A 14092-nucleotide genomic window follows, 5' to 3' on the forward strand; every position below is an offset into this window, starting at 1 on the left:
CCAAGTGTACAAGTTAAGTGGGTCGACAACATATTCCCGTCATGTGACGCACATGCCGTCACCAGTGTCGTATAGAATATATCAGACGTGTTTTGCTGTGGAGGAATCGGCTGACCTATGACCTTGCGATCAAATGCTTTCGGTTCCCATTGGAGAGGCACGTCCTTTCGTCTACTAATCGCACGGTTTTGCGGTGTGGTCGCAAAACACAGACACTAAACTTATTACAGTGAACAGAGACGTCAATGAACAAACGGACAGATCATAACTTTGCGAAAATAAAGAAAGTAAAAATTTTCACTCGAGGGAAGACTTGAACCAAGAACCTCTCGTTCCGCAGGTGTTCACGCTAACCACTGGACCACGGTGCTCCTAACTTAATCTATCCTTGATGTGGCCCATATTGAGCATGGACTACTCAGTTTCTATATTTTGCTTATTTTTTTCATAGTTCCACACAACTTCTTCCTGTTTTCTCGATTGATCTGTGTTCAGTTTTTCAAGGCCTATCCACAGTGCCAACTTAGAGCTAAATCTGAGGGGGGGTGCGATGGGGAGGTTCCCTTGTGAGATCGCAACGAAAAGGCGCCTTCCTTCCTCGACACCACTCGCGGCAATGCGGACCATAACAAGTGCGGAAAGATGAAGAGATGGGCGTCAGAAAAAGACGGACGATCGCGTCAGACTGTGGAGAAACTGATGACAAGGGCTGTCCAGATGGGGCGGTGCGGGAAGGGAGCCGTCAGTCAGCTGCGACCTCTGGCGATAAGGCGGCCGAGGTCGGGCGGAGCGCCGGCTTATCTCCGCAGCGGCGGCCGGCGGTCAGTGTGGGCTCCAGAGAAGCGCGCCATGCAGAGGTTTCTGGCGCCAGTGAGCACGCGCCGCTGGCGGATCCTGCTGTCGCCCAGGTAACCTGCCGGCTTATTCCAACACGTGCTCCGCCACGCTATACGCGCAAGGCCGCGCTGCTTCAATAAGCTCACGAATCTAGAGACGCCATTTTATATTTCGGAATTACGTAAGTACACTGTTAGTTCCTTATGAGGTGACTGCCGCTTACGCGATGAAGCAGCTTGTTGTGTTTCTGATACGTGACGCCAACCTCAAGACCGTGTGTCACCGACGCTCAATCGGGGACACTTGCCAATACAGTGATGGGCCAAAACATTATGACCACCTGTTTAATAGCTTGTTTTCTTGTCTTTGAAACGAAATCCGTTGCTGATTCTGCGTATCAGGAATCTGAGAGTTTGCTAGTAGGCTTTGGAGGCATTAAATGTCTACGCACAGGTCATGTAATTCGCGTAAATATGGGGTCACTGATTTGCGTACCCGGTGATGGCGATCGATAGTGACCCAGATGTTTGCCATAGGATTTACATCAGGCGAATTTGGTTGCCGAGATATCAACGTGAGTCCAGTATAATGCGCCTCAAACCACTGTAGCAAGGTTCTGGCTCCGAGATACGGACAGTTGTACTGCTGGAAGATGACTTCGCTGTCGCGGACGACATTAAGCATGAAGGGATGCAGGTGGTTGGTTTGCAGCTGTCAGTAGTAGTAGTAGTAGTAGTAGAGGGTCTTTTTGGGCGCACGACAGCAAAGTCTTCAGCGCCCGTTCAGTAACATAGGGAGACGGGTGTCAAGAAAAATCCCAGAACAGGAATATAAAACGGAACAGAAAACACGGGTAACAATCGTTGAAAAATATGTGCTCATCCACACCGAAGCGTGGGATGCAGCAGGGTGTCAACAGTAAAACATGGACAACACAGGAAGAAAATGATAGAGGGAGCTAAAACAATGTAGCAGATGGAAGTGGCTGGCTGACCACAAAGAAAAAAGGGGAGGAGCAGCCACTCTGCAATACACTAAAACATCCAGCCTAAAAGTTGAGGCCAGAGTCCAGACACGTCACAAAACTTAAAAACCCTAGACACACACGACTCATCATGAGCTAAAACAGAAGGCAGATCCCCATCAACTTGTGCTTCTGCCCGTGCATCACGGTATAAAATGCAGTGTTAAAATGTGCCGGACAGAGATGTGCACACCACAAGCAGCACAAAACGGAGGATCCTCCCGCCGTAATAAATAGCTATGTGTGAGAGGACAGTGCCCGATCCGAAGACGTGTGAGGCGCACCTCTTCCCGCCTGAGCAGCCGGCAGGAGGAACGCCACGGCCGAGTGGTTGACTTTACCGACCGCAGTTTATTGGCCGTCACCGCCAGCCATTCGTCCTCCCACAACTCCATGCACTTCCTGTGGAGTGCAGCGATGACCGACTGCAAGGGGATAGGACACTGGACCACATCCTGCTCTCTGCAGGCCTCCTTGGCAGCCCGATCGGCCTGTTCATTGCCCCATATGCCGACATGACCAGGCACCCAGCAGAAGGATACCTCTTTACCCCGCCATTGGAGCAAGTACAGTTGGTCATATATATCAGCTGGACCATCTCCTCAGTCGGGTATAGGTTCTGCAGTGATTGTAAGGCACTAAGAGAATCGGAGCAGAGAAGAAATCGATCGCCCCGAACACGATGCATCAGCTCCAGTGCCTTCAGGATCGCGTGGAGCTCCGCTGCGAAAACGGTATATTCAGCAGGGAGGCGAATCCGGGTAACATGATCAGGGAACACCACAGCTGTCAGTGTATCTTCGATTACTAACACAGGTGCCATACAAGCGCAGGAGAATACAGCTCTCACCAGCCTGCGTCTGAGGCTTGCTATACGTTTCAAGCTGCCGTTCGCCTCGATGACGGCGTTTGTGGAAACGACCGTCAACCTAGTGTAGCAAAAACGTGAGATACCCGAACAGTCGCCACGCTTCCATTAATCGACGGTCGAATCCCGAGCACGATTGCAACCGAGCGGTTCTAGGCGCTTCAGTCCGGAACCGCGCTGCTGCTACGATTGCAGGTTCGAATCCTGCCTAGGGCATGGATGTGTGTGATGTCCTTAGGTTAGTTAGGTTTAAGTAGTTCTAAGTTCTAGGGGACTGATGACCTCAGATGTTAAGTCCCATAGTGCTCAGAGCCATTTCGAATCCCGATGGTCATGTAGCGACTGCAGTCGTAATCGACGACGTCGCTGGGTCAACATGTGAACACGTAGGGGTGGTCTCCTATGGAGCTCCATGTTCAACAACGTGCAATGAACGGTGTGCTCCCAAACACTTGTACGTGCACCAGAATTGTGCTCTCTCGGCAGATGTGCCACGGATCACCATCTATCATACTTTACAGAGCAGACAAACTTCCTAACCCCACGTTCTGTGAAATGGCGTGATCGTCCAACCATTTACCACCTAGTGATAGTTTCACCGTCCTTCTACCTCTTTCCGTAGATGCTCACTACAGTAGCACGTGAAAATTCAACCAGTTTCGCCGTTTACGAGATACTCGTTCACAGGCTCGGTTTAATAATAGTCTTCCCTTCGTCAATGTCGCTTGTCTCAATGGATTTCCACATTTGCTGCCCATACCTTCGGTAGGGTGATCCTCCGTCCGTTTCTGCTCCGCTTACATACACTACTCGCCATTAAAATTGCTACACCACGAAGATGACGTGTTACAGACGCGACATTTAACCGACGGGAAGAACATGCTGTGATATGCAAATGATTGCAGTTTATCGTATCGCGACATTGCTGCTCGCGTTGGTCGAGATCCAATGACTGATAGCAGAATATGGAATCGCTGGGTTCAGGAGGGTAATACGGAACGCCGTGCTGGATCCCAACGGCCACAACAACCATCTGCACGAACAGTTCGACTACGTTTGCAGCAGCATGGACTATCAGCTCGGAGACCATGGTTGCGGTTACCCTTGACGCTGCATGACAGACTGGAGCGCCTGCGATGTTGTACTCCACGACGAGCCTGAGTGCACGAATGGCAAAACGTCATTTTTTCGGATGAATACACGTGCTGTTTACAGCATTCTGATAGTCGCATCCGTGTTTGTCGGCATCGCGGTGAACGCACATTGGAAGCGTGTATTCGTCATCGCCATACTGGCGTATCATCCGGCGTGATGGTATGGGGTACCACTGGTTACGCGTCTCTGTCACCTCTTGTTCGCACTGACGGCACTTTGAATAGTGGACGTGACATTTCAGATGTGTTAACCCCTGGCTCTACCCTTCATTCGATCCCTGCGAAACCCTACATTTCAGGAGGATAATGCACGACCTCGTTTTGCAGGTCCTGTACGGGCCTTTCTGGATACAGAAAATGTTCGACTGCAGGTCAGCACGTTCTCCAGATCTCTCACCAATTGAAACGTCTGGTCAATGGTGGCCGAGCAACTGGCTCGTCACAATACCTCTTCCACTACTGTTGATGAACTGTGGTATCGTGTTGAAGCTGCATGGGCAGCTGTACATGTACACGGCATCCAAGCTCTGTATCAACACCGTTATTATGGCCAGAGGTGGTTGCTCTGGGTACTGACTTGTCAGGATCTGTGCACCCAAATTGCGTGAAAATGTAATCACATGTCAGTTCTAGTATAATATATTTGTCCAATGAATATTCGTTTATCATCTGCATTTCTTCTTGGTGTAGCAATTTTATTGGCCAATAGTGTAGTATTGTTAATGCGCCACGTTCCCGCAAGGCCACCAGGCTGCATCCAACGTTGCGCTCGGCGGTGGTTATGATGTTTTGGCTTATAAGGTACACCTTGTCATGTTGACTAGCTCAATTAGCGAAGCACTGCCCACTAAATACTGCTGCACTGCCCACTAAATACAGCTGCCAAGATGGAACATGACATACAGTTGTTAATGGTAGCAGCCTTTCCGCGTTAAACTTTACAATGTAGAAGCGACAGGAAGCTAGGCGCTTTCGATGAGCACGATGCTCAACCTGCTCAGGTCTTACTTACTGTGTAACATGACTACTATAGCAGAGTCGGCGAAAGAAGTGATCTAGCAGCGTTGTTGGCAGTTTTCAACTGCGAAGCGTAAACGGCTGCAGGTGAAAGCGACGGTCGTCTATAGAGCTGCGCCAACACTGACCCGTTGCTATAGATACGTATACAAAATCGCGTTACGTGATTGTTTGAGATGGACGCATGAAGGATCCGCGTCAAGCCTACTGCAACTGTAGGGAATCTTCTTTCGTCGACACTACTATGGCACCACATCCTTTTGTCGTCTACGTTCACTAAAAAATCGTTACTTCATACCACGTGTTCTTTGCTTCAAAGAATGAGACGTCGAAGTGTTAATCATGCGTTTATGATTGACCTTATCACCTCTCATATATTAATGCAACCTGATTATCTACACGCCGGCCGCAGTGACCGAGCGGTTCTACGCGCTTCATTCTGGAACCGCGCGACCGCTACGGTTGCAGATTCGAATACTGCCTCGGGCATGGATGTGTGTGATGTCCTTTGGTTAGTTAGGTTTAAGTAGTTCTTAGTTCTATGGGACTGAGGACCTCAGATGTTAAGTCCCATAGTGCTCAGAGCCATTTGAAGCATTTTGATTATTTACACACTTGAAGGAAACCCCGATGTCCTCGCTCCTCCAAATTATCAAATTTACATACCCACAGTGGTTATGGCGAATGATCTTTTTGAAATTACTCGTAAGTCGTATGCAGCTGCGGCCTACTTTTGACGTCTGTTACGTGATTGTCTTTATTGATAATGTATGTGCAGGGTGGACATAATTAAACTTTCGCTATTGGAGCCAGTGTGGACGGATCATTATTTACCTTATGGGTATCCAGCTTCATGGGAATGATGTTCAGACTGTACTTTGCAGGAATTGGATCGGTGGTAGTGATAATTGCATGACTTGTCTTTCGGCGCTGGTAATGGTACGGCGACGAAGGGTTGAAACACAAGCATCTGTGTGCATTACAGCTGCAGACAGTCAAGATGGATCTGGACAAGGTGAGCAGCGCTTTACTCGTAAAGCTGTTTTACCAAACCAAGAGCAATAGCGCTGGTGCTCTAAGTGAATATCGACGCATTAAAGGAATACGGAGAGATACTTTCTCCGCATCAGGGTTGAATAACGTGATTCAGACATTCGAAGTAACTGGCGATTTGAAAATTGATCCTGGGAGAAGCCGACAGCCCACTGCGCCACGAATTGTTGAGAAAGTTACTCTTGCCACGGCTGAGAATGCAGGAAGCAGTGTGCCAACTTCAAGCAGTGCATGAGGCATGTCACGACAGCTGAACATTGCATGTACCACCGTTCGAAAAGTGCTGCGAACAATTGTGAGACGGTCTCTCTAGTGCCGCTCCAGTCTGTCGGGGATGCAGGTGGTCGTCACACTGAGCAGTGTTTGTAACCTGGAACGTAAACGTGGTACGCAATTAACAAATGTTACCCCCTCATTTGGGAATTAAAATGGGCTTATTTCATCTGTTTACTCTTTGTTTCTCTTCCGCATGTCCTTAAAAATGTTACATCATGTTTTATTGTCCTACGATCACTCGTCTTTCACGGGGGCTCTCTGAAGTAGCGGAAAGTTAATTCCAAGTATGTAGCTTACAGCTAGCTTTCCGTCAAGTTGTTTTTACACAGCTGCATAGGAATACCCTCTGCGTTTCCAAATTGTTTCTCGCTTGCTGTTCACATGCATAATTAATTGAAATCCTGTAATTACCCCTCACAGAGTTCAGAAAGAAAGGAAGGTGAGTTTGAAGTCCCGCCGTCATTGGAAATGGACAGCGGCGCCCAAGATGAGACCTGTTGTTTGTAGGACTGTAAACTGGCTCCCGTCCGCAGTGGAATGCTACACGTACAACCTGGGTAACGCTACATGAGCCAGAACGAACAGGCAGCCAGTACAGGTATTGGATTCCCTGGCTACAGAAATGCAGACAAATCAAATCAAACCATAAGCTTTAAAAATGGATCTTTTCAGGACCAACTGATTAAAAGACTTGACCCTTCAATCCGAAAGACAAATCAAATCAAAAAGCTTTAAAAATGGATCTTTTCAGGATCAACTGATTAAAAGACTTGACCCTTCAATCCGAATATGCCATTTAAACATAGAAGGTATTAGCCGAGCTAAAATCGAGTACTTATCTAAACTGCTTGTGGATAATGATACTGACGTAGTTCTAATCAGGAAACACCTGCTCCAACTATGGAAGACCTGCTTAAAAGAGGTAGGATCCATGGCTTTGATCTTATGGGTGCTATATATCACAGTGTGCCTGGTGTTGCCACCTGTCTGGGAGTAGCATTACCGGCCCTCGATGTATCCAAAAAATTACAGATATTTCGACGGAAAAAATATCGATTTACCGGCCCAAAAGATATTTTCAATGTCAATAAACTTCACCAACAGCCGTATATTTCGAGATATTTTATTGTATTCCGAAAGCAAACAGTTTCGGCATTTCATTTTGCCATCTTCAGGCCCCATACGCCTTTATCGAAATAAACGAACATGTAGTATAGTGCGATAAATCACTGGATATCGTGAATTCCAATCATTATACAACTGCTTCATACGAAGACGTCACAGCAACTGAGGGCTCAGTTGCTGTCACGTCTTCGTCCGTCGTTCGGTTTCACCACGTAACGGATTTGTGCGGAACACTTCGTGTCGGCTTCCCTGCTTTCCATTTCTGGAATTGCCAGCGACCTAGCAGTTGTGGTGTCAGAACTGCGTGGTGAAGTTAAACGTTGCAGGTTCTGTTGGTAGCGCCGAGCGTCCATTACGTCAGCATTTCCCCTCACGCGTCTCCGCCCAGCACAAAGACCAATCTTGTCATTAAGATTTTTGTTCATCATTTTCAGCAACTGTTTTTGAAGAATGGCGAAGTGACGAAATAACACATTAGCTACGTTAAAAATTACTTTTTAACGCAACTGGTGTGCAATTTCTTCACATTCGGATGGTTCAAATGGGTCTGAGCACTATGGGACTTAACATCTGAGGTCATCAGTCGCCTATAACTTGAAACTAATTAAACCTAACTAACCTAAGGACATTACACATATCCATGCCTGAGGCAGGATTCGAACCTGCGACCGTAGCAGTCGCGCGGTTCCGGACCGAAGCTCCTAGGACCGACTCACATCGGATGTCTCGATATTACGTTAATACCGCCACACCGCCCCACTCCAGTGCAATTGGACTTCTTTGTGCCATCTATACTTGCTTAACACAGTCAAAGATAAAGACTGGACGTGATGAAACCTCAAAAAGTAGTAACGCTACTTCATACGATGTAAGTAAAATAATGTTCAATTGCAATTTCAAAATAACTTCAAATATTTATCGAAAAATGCGAAAAAATTTAATATAAATTAAAAATATCGGCATTCGATATTGTCATTTCGATATCGATAAATCGGTGAGATGAGATACTGCCGAAATATAGACGTCTTGTGGAAGAAGTATCGATATTTACCAACAGCCCTACTTTTCTGATTTCCAGCGGCATCCGACAAGGTGCCGCACGGTCTTCCTGTGAATAAAGTACAAACTTGCCGAGTATCGGATTAGATTTTCCACTGGATTCGTAGTTTACTAGCAGTCAGAACTCAACGGGAGGAAATCGACAAATAGTTTCAGAAGTACCTGAAGGCGTTTTACACGGGTACCACTGTTTGCGAAGTATATTAGTTACGAAGTGGATAACGTCGAAGGTTCCGTGGAACTGTCACGGATAATTTTATTCTTTATACGAAGGTTTAGACTTTAGAAAACTGGCGAAATGGAGGGAGACCTGCGGAGGAACGAAGAACGTTGCGGAGACTGACAGTTGATCTTCCATGTAGATAAATGTCGGCGTTTTGTACATAAATGGGTGACTTGATCAAATACTGTTCGATTATACTAACAGCAACAGGCGGTTGGAAACAGTAATAATCATAAAATACCTAGGAGTAACTTTGCGGTATGGTCTAACGTGGATTAACAACGTCGAGCTGTTTGTAGAACATAATTCATCCACGAAAGAAATGGCTTGCAAAAGACTCATTCGACCGAGTCGAATGTTGCTTATGAGTTTGAGGTTGGGTTATTAGAAGACACGGAGGAGATGTTATGACAATCGGCGCGTTTCGTCGTGATATGTTTCCCATAAGCGCAAGATCGTTACGGAGATGGTCAAAAAACTCCAGTGGCTGTCACGGCGGGAGAGGTTTTACACATGACGGATGGGTTTAAAATCCGAGAGCGTGCGTTCCAAGAAAGAGTCGAGCAACATATTACTTCTAAAAAGTCTTGTGAAATGACGACACGAGGAAATAAGAGAAACTAGAGCGCATACGGAGGTTTTCGTTAGAGTCGTTCCCGCGTAGCATTTGCAAGTGCAACAGGAAAACGAGGAAATGCTGGTGGAACCAGAATTCCGTTCACCACACACCGCAAGGTGGCTTCCAGAGTATGGATGTAGGCGTACAACGCCGTCGAAATCCTTTTGCAATCTCCCGTTCTGGCCACTATCGAGTTAATTGCCTTGAAAACACTTAAGTCGATTTTTTAGTAGTAACCTCGTCCAGTCCAGACATCTGCTCTGTTTCTAATGACCTCGTTATCGGCAGGACGATAACCCCTTCCTTCCTTCCTTCCTTTCGTTAAGAGCAGCAGGCGTCAGCACGCTCTTCTGACCAACTCTAACCTGCGTAATACTGACCCCGAGGCAGATTCTCATACTCGTTCCTACGGAGGCTGTCCACTGTTTCTCTTACACTTGTGAGTAGCAGACACCCAGCTACCGAATTTTCTTTCCCTTTGTACAGCAAAGCCTGGCATTTACCTTATTTCTAGTTTCGATTATTTTCGGCTGTACAGCAAAGTTTGCCATTTCCCTTATTTCTGATTATGATTCTGTACGTTTTTGTTCTGTGTTGTAATTTCCTGTGTAAGATGTGTCCGTGATTATAGGATCCTTTTCAGTTAAAGTTCATAGATCACACCTGAAAGTCGTTGAATTATTGTACGAAACGCATGATAATGCTTGACTTTTAAAACGCCAAGGAATCGAAAAGCTAAGACGAAGCAAGTATAGTATCCAATCTCATTTGCTATGTTTTTCGGCCTCCTGAAATTTTCTAAATTTTTTCCTAAATTTTTATAATGACAGTATGGTAGTTACCTAATACCCACTGAGTGCATAGTAATTTTAAGTTCATAAATAAGCTTAGTCTGATTGAATTTCATTGCTCATTACACAATGCTTGCTAATGTCGATGTACTGGTCTAATTAGTTAACTAATAATCTTTGTTAATTATGAAATATTGTTAATTGGAGAGGTTAGCATAGTACGACATTACATATTTAGTAAGCGGTAGGAAACATATTTCGGCATATTAAAGCCTATCATTTGAAGGTACATTTCTCCAACTTTTCCTTAAGATATCTAAAATTGTCTGAAACTAATTATCTTCCGAATCAATTCCCATTAAAACTTTAGACCATAGCTAATTTCAGTCGCAAATTATGCCAAAATTACATTTATATTCTGGACATGGGCACTATAATTTTGTTGATATATTTTTTATGTTCCACTTGATGTGCAAAATTTGTTAATTAACTCACTAATTAGAAAGTTCAATATTTTGAGGGTTATATAGTATTTTATTTAAGGTGGCTGCCGTCAGTAATGAATAGTGTGAAACATTGTTCATAAGCGAAACTGTATATAGGCGTAGCACATACGACATCATGCAGTCTGCGGCTCACGATAAAGTGAGCAACCAACACCTATGTCTCTTGTGGTGAGCAATGTGCCATTGTACGATAACTAACATTCTGAAATATTCTCATATGTTGCGTACAGTTCATTTTCTTCATTCGTGGGTTTAATCTATGACTTCTTTGACATTAACTACTAATTAATTCCAAGTGAGATCTTATTAGAGGGACACAGTGATTATTTACTCGTATGAATAGTGAGTGGTTAGCAGGGCAGTGTTGACGGACTTACTGAATTTTTTTTGCAATTTCTTGTTTCAAGTTCCTTGAATGTGTATCTTCGCCACATGTGAATCTACATCTATACTCCGCGAGCCACCTTACGGTGTGTGGCGGAGGGTACTTATTGTACCACTATCTGATCCCCCCTTCCCTGTTCCATTCACGAATTGTGCGTGGGAAGAACGACTGCTTGTAAGTCTCCGTATTTGCTCTAATTTCTCGGATCTTTTCGTTGTGATCATTACGCGAGATATATGTGGGCGGTAGTAATATGTTGCCCATCTCTTCCCGGAATGTGCTCTCTCGTAATTTCGATAATAAACCTCTCCGTATTGCGTAACGCCTTTCTTGAAGTGTCCGCCACTGGAGCTTGTTCAGCATCTCCGTAACGCTCTCGCGCTGACTAAATGTCCCCATGACGAATCGCGCTGCTTTTCGCTGGATCATGTCTATCTCTTCTATTAATCCAACCTGGTAAGGGTCCCATACTGATGAGCAATACTCAAGAATCGGACGAACAAGCGTTTTGTAAGCTACTTCTTTCGTCGATGAGTCACATTTTCTTAGAATTCTTCCTATGAATCTCAACCTGGCGCCTGCTTTTCCCACTATTTGTTTTATGTGATCATTCCACTTCAGATCGCTCCGGATAGTAACTCCTAAGTATTTTACGGTCGTTACCGCTTCCAATGATTTACCACCTATGGCATAATCGTACTGGAATGGATTTCTGCCCCTATGTATGCGCATTATATTACATTTATCTACGTTTAGGGAAAGCTGCCAGCTGTCGCACCATGCATTAATCCTCTGCAGGTCCTCCTGGAGTACGTACGAGTCTTCTGATGTTGCTACTCTCTTGTAGACAACCGTGTCATCTGCAAATAGCCTCACGGAGCTACCGATGTTGTCAACTAAGTCATTTATGTATATTGTAAACAATAAAGGTCCTATCACGCTTCCCTGCGGTACTCCCGAAATTACCTCTACATCTGCAGATTTTGAACCGTTAAGAATGACATGTTGTGTTCTTTCTTCTAGGAAATCCTGAATCCAATCACAAACCTGGTCCGATATTCCGTAAGCTCGTATTTTTTTTCACTAAACGTAAGTGCGGAACCGTATCAAATGCCTTCCTGAAGTCCAGGAATACGGCATCAATCTGCTCGCCAGTGTCTACGGCACTGTGAATTTCTTGGGCAAATAGGGCGAGCTGAGTTTCACATGATCTCTGTTTGCGGAATCCATGTTGGTTATGATGAAGGAGATTTGTATTATCTAAGAACGTCATAATAAGAGAACACAAAACATGTTCCATTATTCTACAACAGATTGACGTAAGCGAAATAGGCCTATAATTATTCGCATCTGATTTATGACCCTTCTTGAAAATGGGAACGACCTGCGCTTTCTTCCAGTCGCTAGGTACTTTACGTTCTTCCAGCGATCTACGATAAATTGCTGATAGAAAGGGGGCAAGTTCTTTAGCATAATCACTGTAGAATCTTAAGGGTATCTCGTCTGGTCCGGATGCTTTTCCGCTACTAAGTGATAGCAGTTGTTTTTCAATTCCGATATCGTTTATTTCAATATTTTCCATTTTGGCGTCCGTGCGACGGCTGAAGTCAGGGACCGTGTTACGATTTTCCGCAGTGAAACAGTTTCGGAACACTGAATTCAGTATTTCTGCCTTTCTTCGGTCGTCCTCTGTTTCGGTGCCATCGTGGTCAACGAGTGACTGAGTAGGGGATTTAGATCCGCTTACCGATTTTACATATGACCAAATCGTTTCGATCCACTGGGTTGTTGTGTGATTACTGCACTAGGACAATTTAATAGACTATGTACTCATTTAGTAGGTAACATTCTGCTTTCCTTTGATTCGAACTATATGTCAGACCCGAAACTGGCCATATGTGTGAATAATTTCCACCAAGAGTATAATTAAAGTGTTGAAAATCTACTTCTGGTGTCGAAAACATTATTGCTACAGATTGTTAATAGAATTAACATCTTTCAGCCAGTTTTGTAGCCAGCGTAGCTACCGAGAAAAACAGAAGAGGATTGGAGAAGAAAGCAGGCTTGTTCCAAAGCGAAGGCTGATATGTACACTACACTATCGTATTTGTCATGCTCCTGCTAGAAGCGTGGGGCACATCACACTCTGACCAGTAAAAGGGCCCCTAATATCAAGAGTTCTATAATTTAAGGCGTACTCGAATCACCATTAAACCTTCCCTTTTACTCATATATGATTATTGGCCGGAATTTAAAGTCGATTTTTCTTACTAGAGTAGCTCATTGTAAGGCGTAAGTTTTCCTTAGTTGTTGACGAATTTTCCAGGATATTTGTTCTTGACGTTTCACCCAAAGCTAGTGTGGACTTTCTCATTGGTGCTCCTGGTTTCGCTGTCAGTCGGCACGACTCACCGAAACCAGAAGAACGGCTGAATGTATCCAGCTTAGCTCTGGATGAAACGCCAGGAACAAAGAAGTTTCATGGAACACGACCACACAATCCTAAAAATTTCCCAGCGAGTGAATCAACCAGTCATGAAAGTCTTCATCGTAGGCTCTCTTATTTGACGCAACTAGGGCGGCTTGCGTTTCATAAGTTTTAAATGTAACTGTCTAGCACTCTTAACTATGATAGTACTTTTAAGCGTAGTGTCGTGTTGGAATTATTGAGGTGATCACAACAGGTTTAAAATCAGCTACTGATCGACACATACAGTCCATTTTTATTAGTATTACACTTCGGGCCACTGAATAGGTATTTCAAAGAAGCCACTGTAAAAAAAATTGTGCCACAAGTTGAAATTATTTTGTTGAACATTACCAAAGTTTAGTTTACTACAAATACTCATAGACTACCTGGGAAAACTTGTAATTTCCAACTCGCCTTCTTGGTAAAGGTATTTGGACAGCAATTTTTTCCGTTTCATTCTTTCAGTTTTGCTTCGCAAGTGAGATGTGTAAATGAGCGAGTAAATACGCATAAGAAAATTTAAATTGCAGTGTAGTTCCAAACACGGCCGATTGTGGGCGAAGTATGCTTGAACCTGACAACTCGTCACTGTTCAGGTGATTCCTGGCAGTTATAGTATCCAGTCCAAATCAAAGGCGTATATTAATCATTCGTTTATTCGTCGGTTCACCGTAAGTGAAAACTT

At 44.6% G+C, this 14092-nt stretch overlaps 1 protein-coding gene across 1 annotated transcript in view; it reads left to right on the forward strand.

Moving 5' to 3' along the window:
* Positions 1 to 838: 838 nt before the first annotated feature.
* LOC124589717 (inward rectifier potassium channel 4-like) overlaps positions 839 to 14092 on the forward strand; it is a 705609-nt gene continuing 692355 nt past the window's right edge. Inside the window, exon 1 of the mRNA XM_047131589.1 lies at positions 839 to 908. Coding sequence (XP_046987545.1) covers positions 850 to 908 — 59 coding nt within the window. The 5' untranslated portion in view covers positions 839 to 849. The remainder of the gene's footprint in view (positions 909 to 14092) is intronic.

Source organism: Schistocerca americana, chromosome 2 (assembly GCF_021461395.2).
Source record: "Schistocerca americana isolate TAMUIC-IGC-003095 chromosome 2, iqSchAmer2.1, whole genome shotgun sequence".
Taxonomy (NCBI): domain Eukaryota; kingdom Metazoa; phylum Arthropoda; class Insecta; order Orthoptera; family Acrididae; genus Schistocerca; species Schistocerca americana.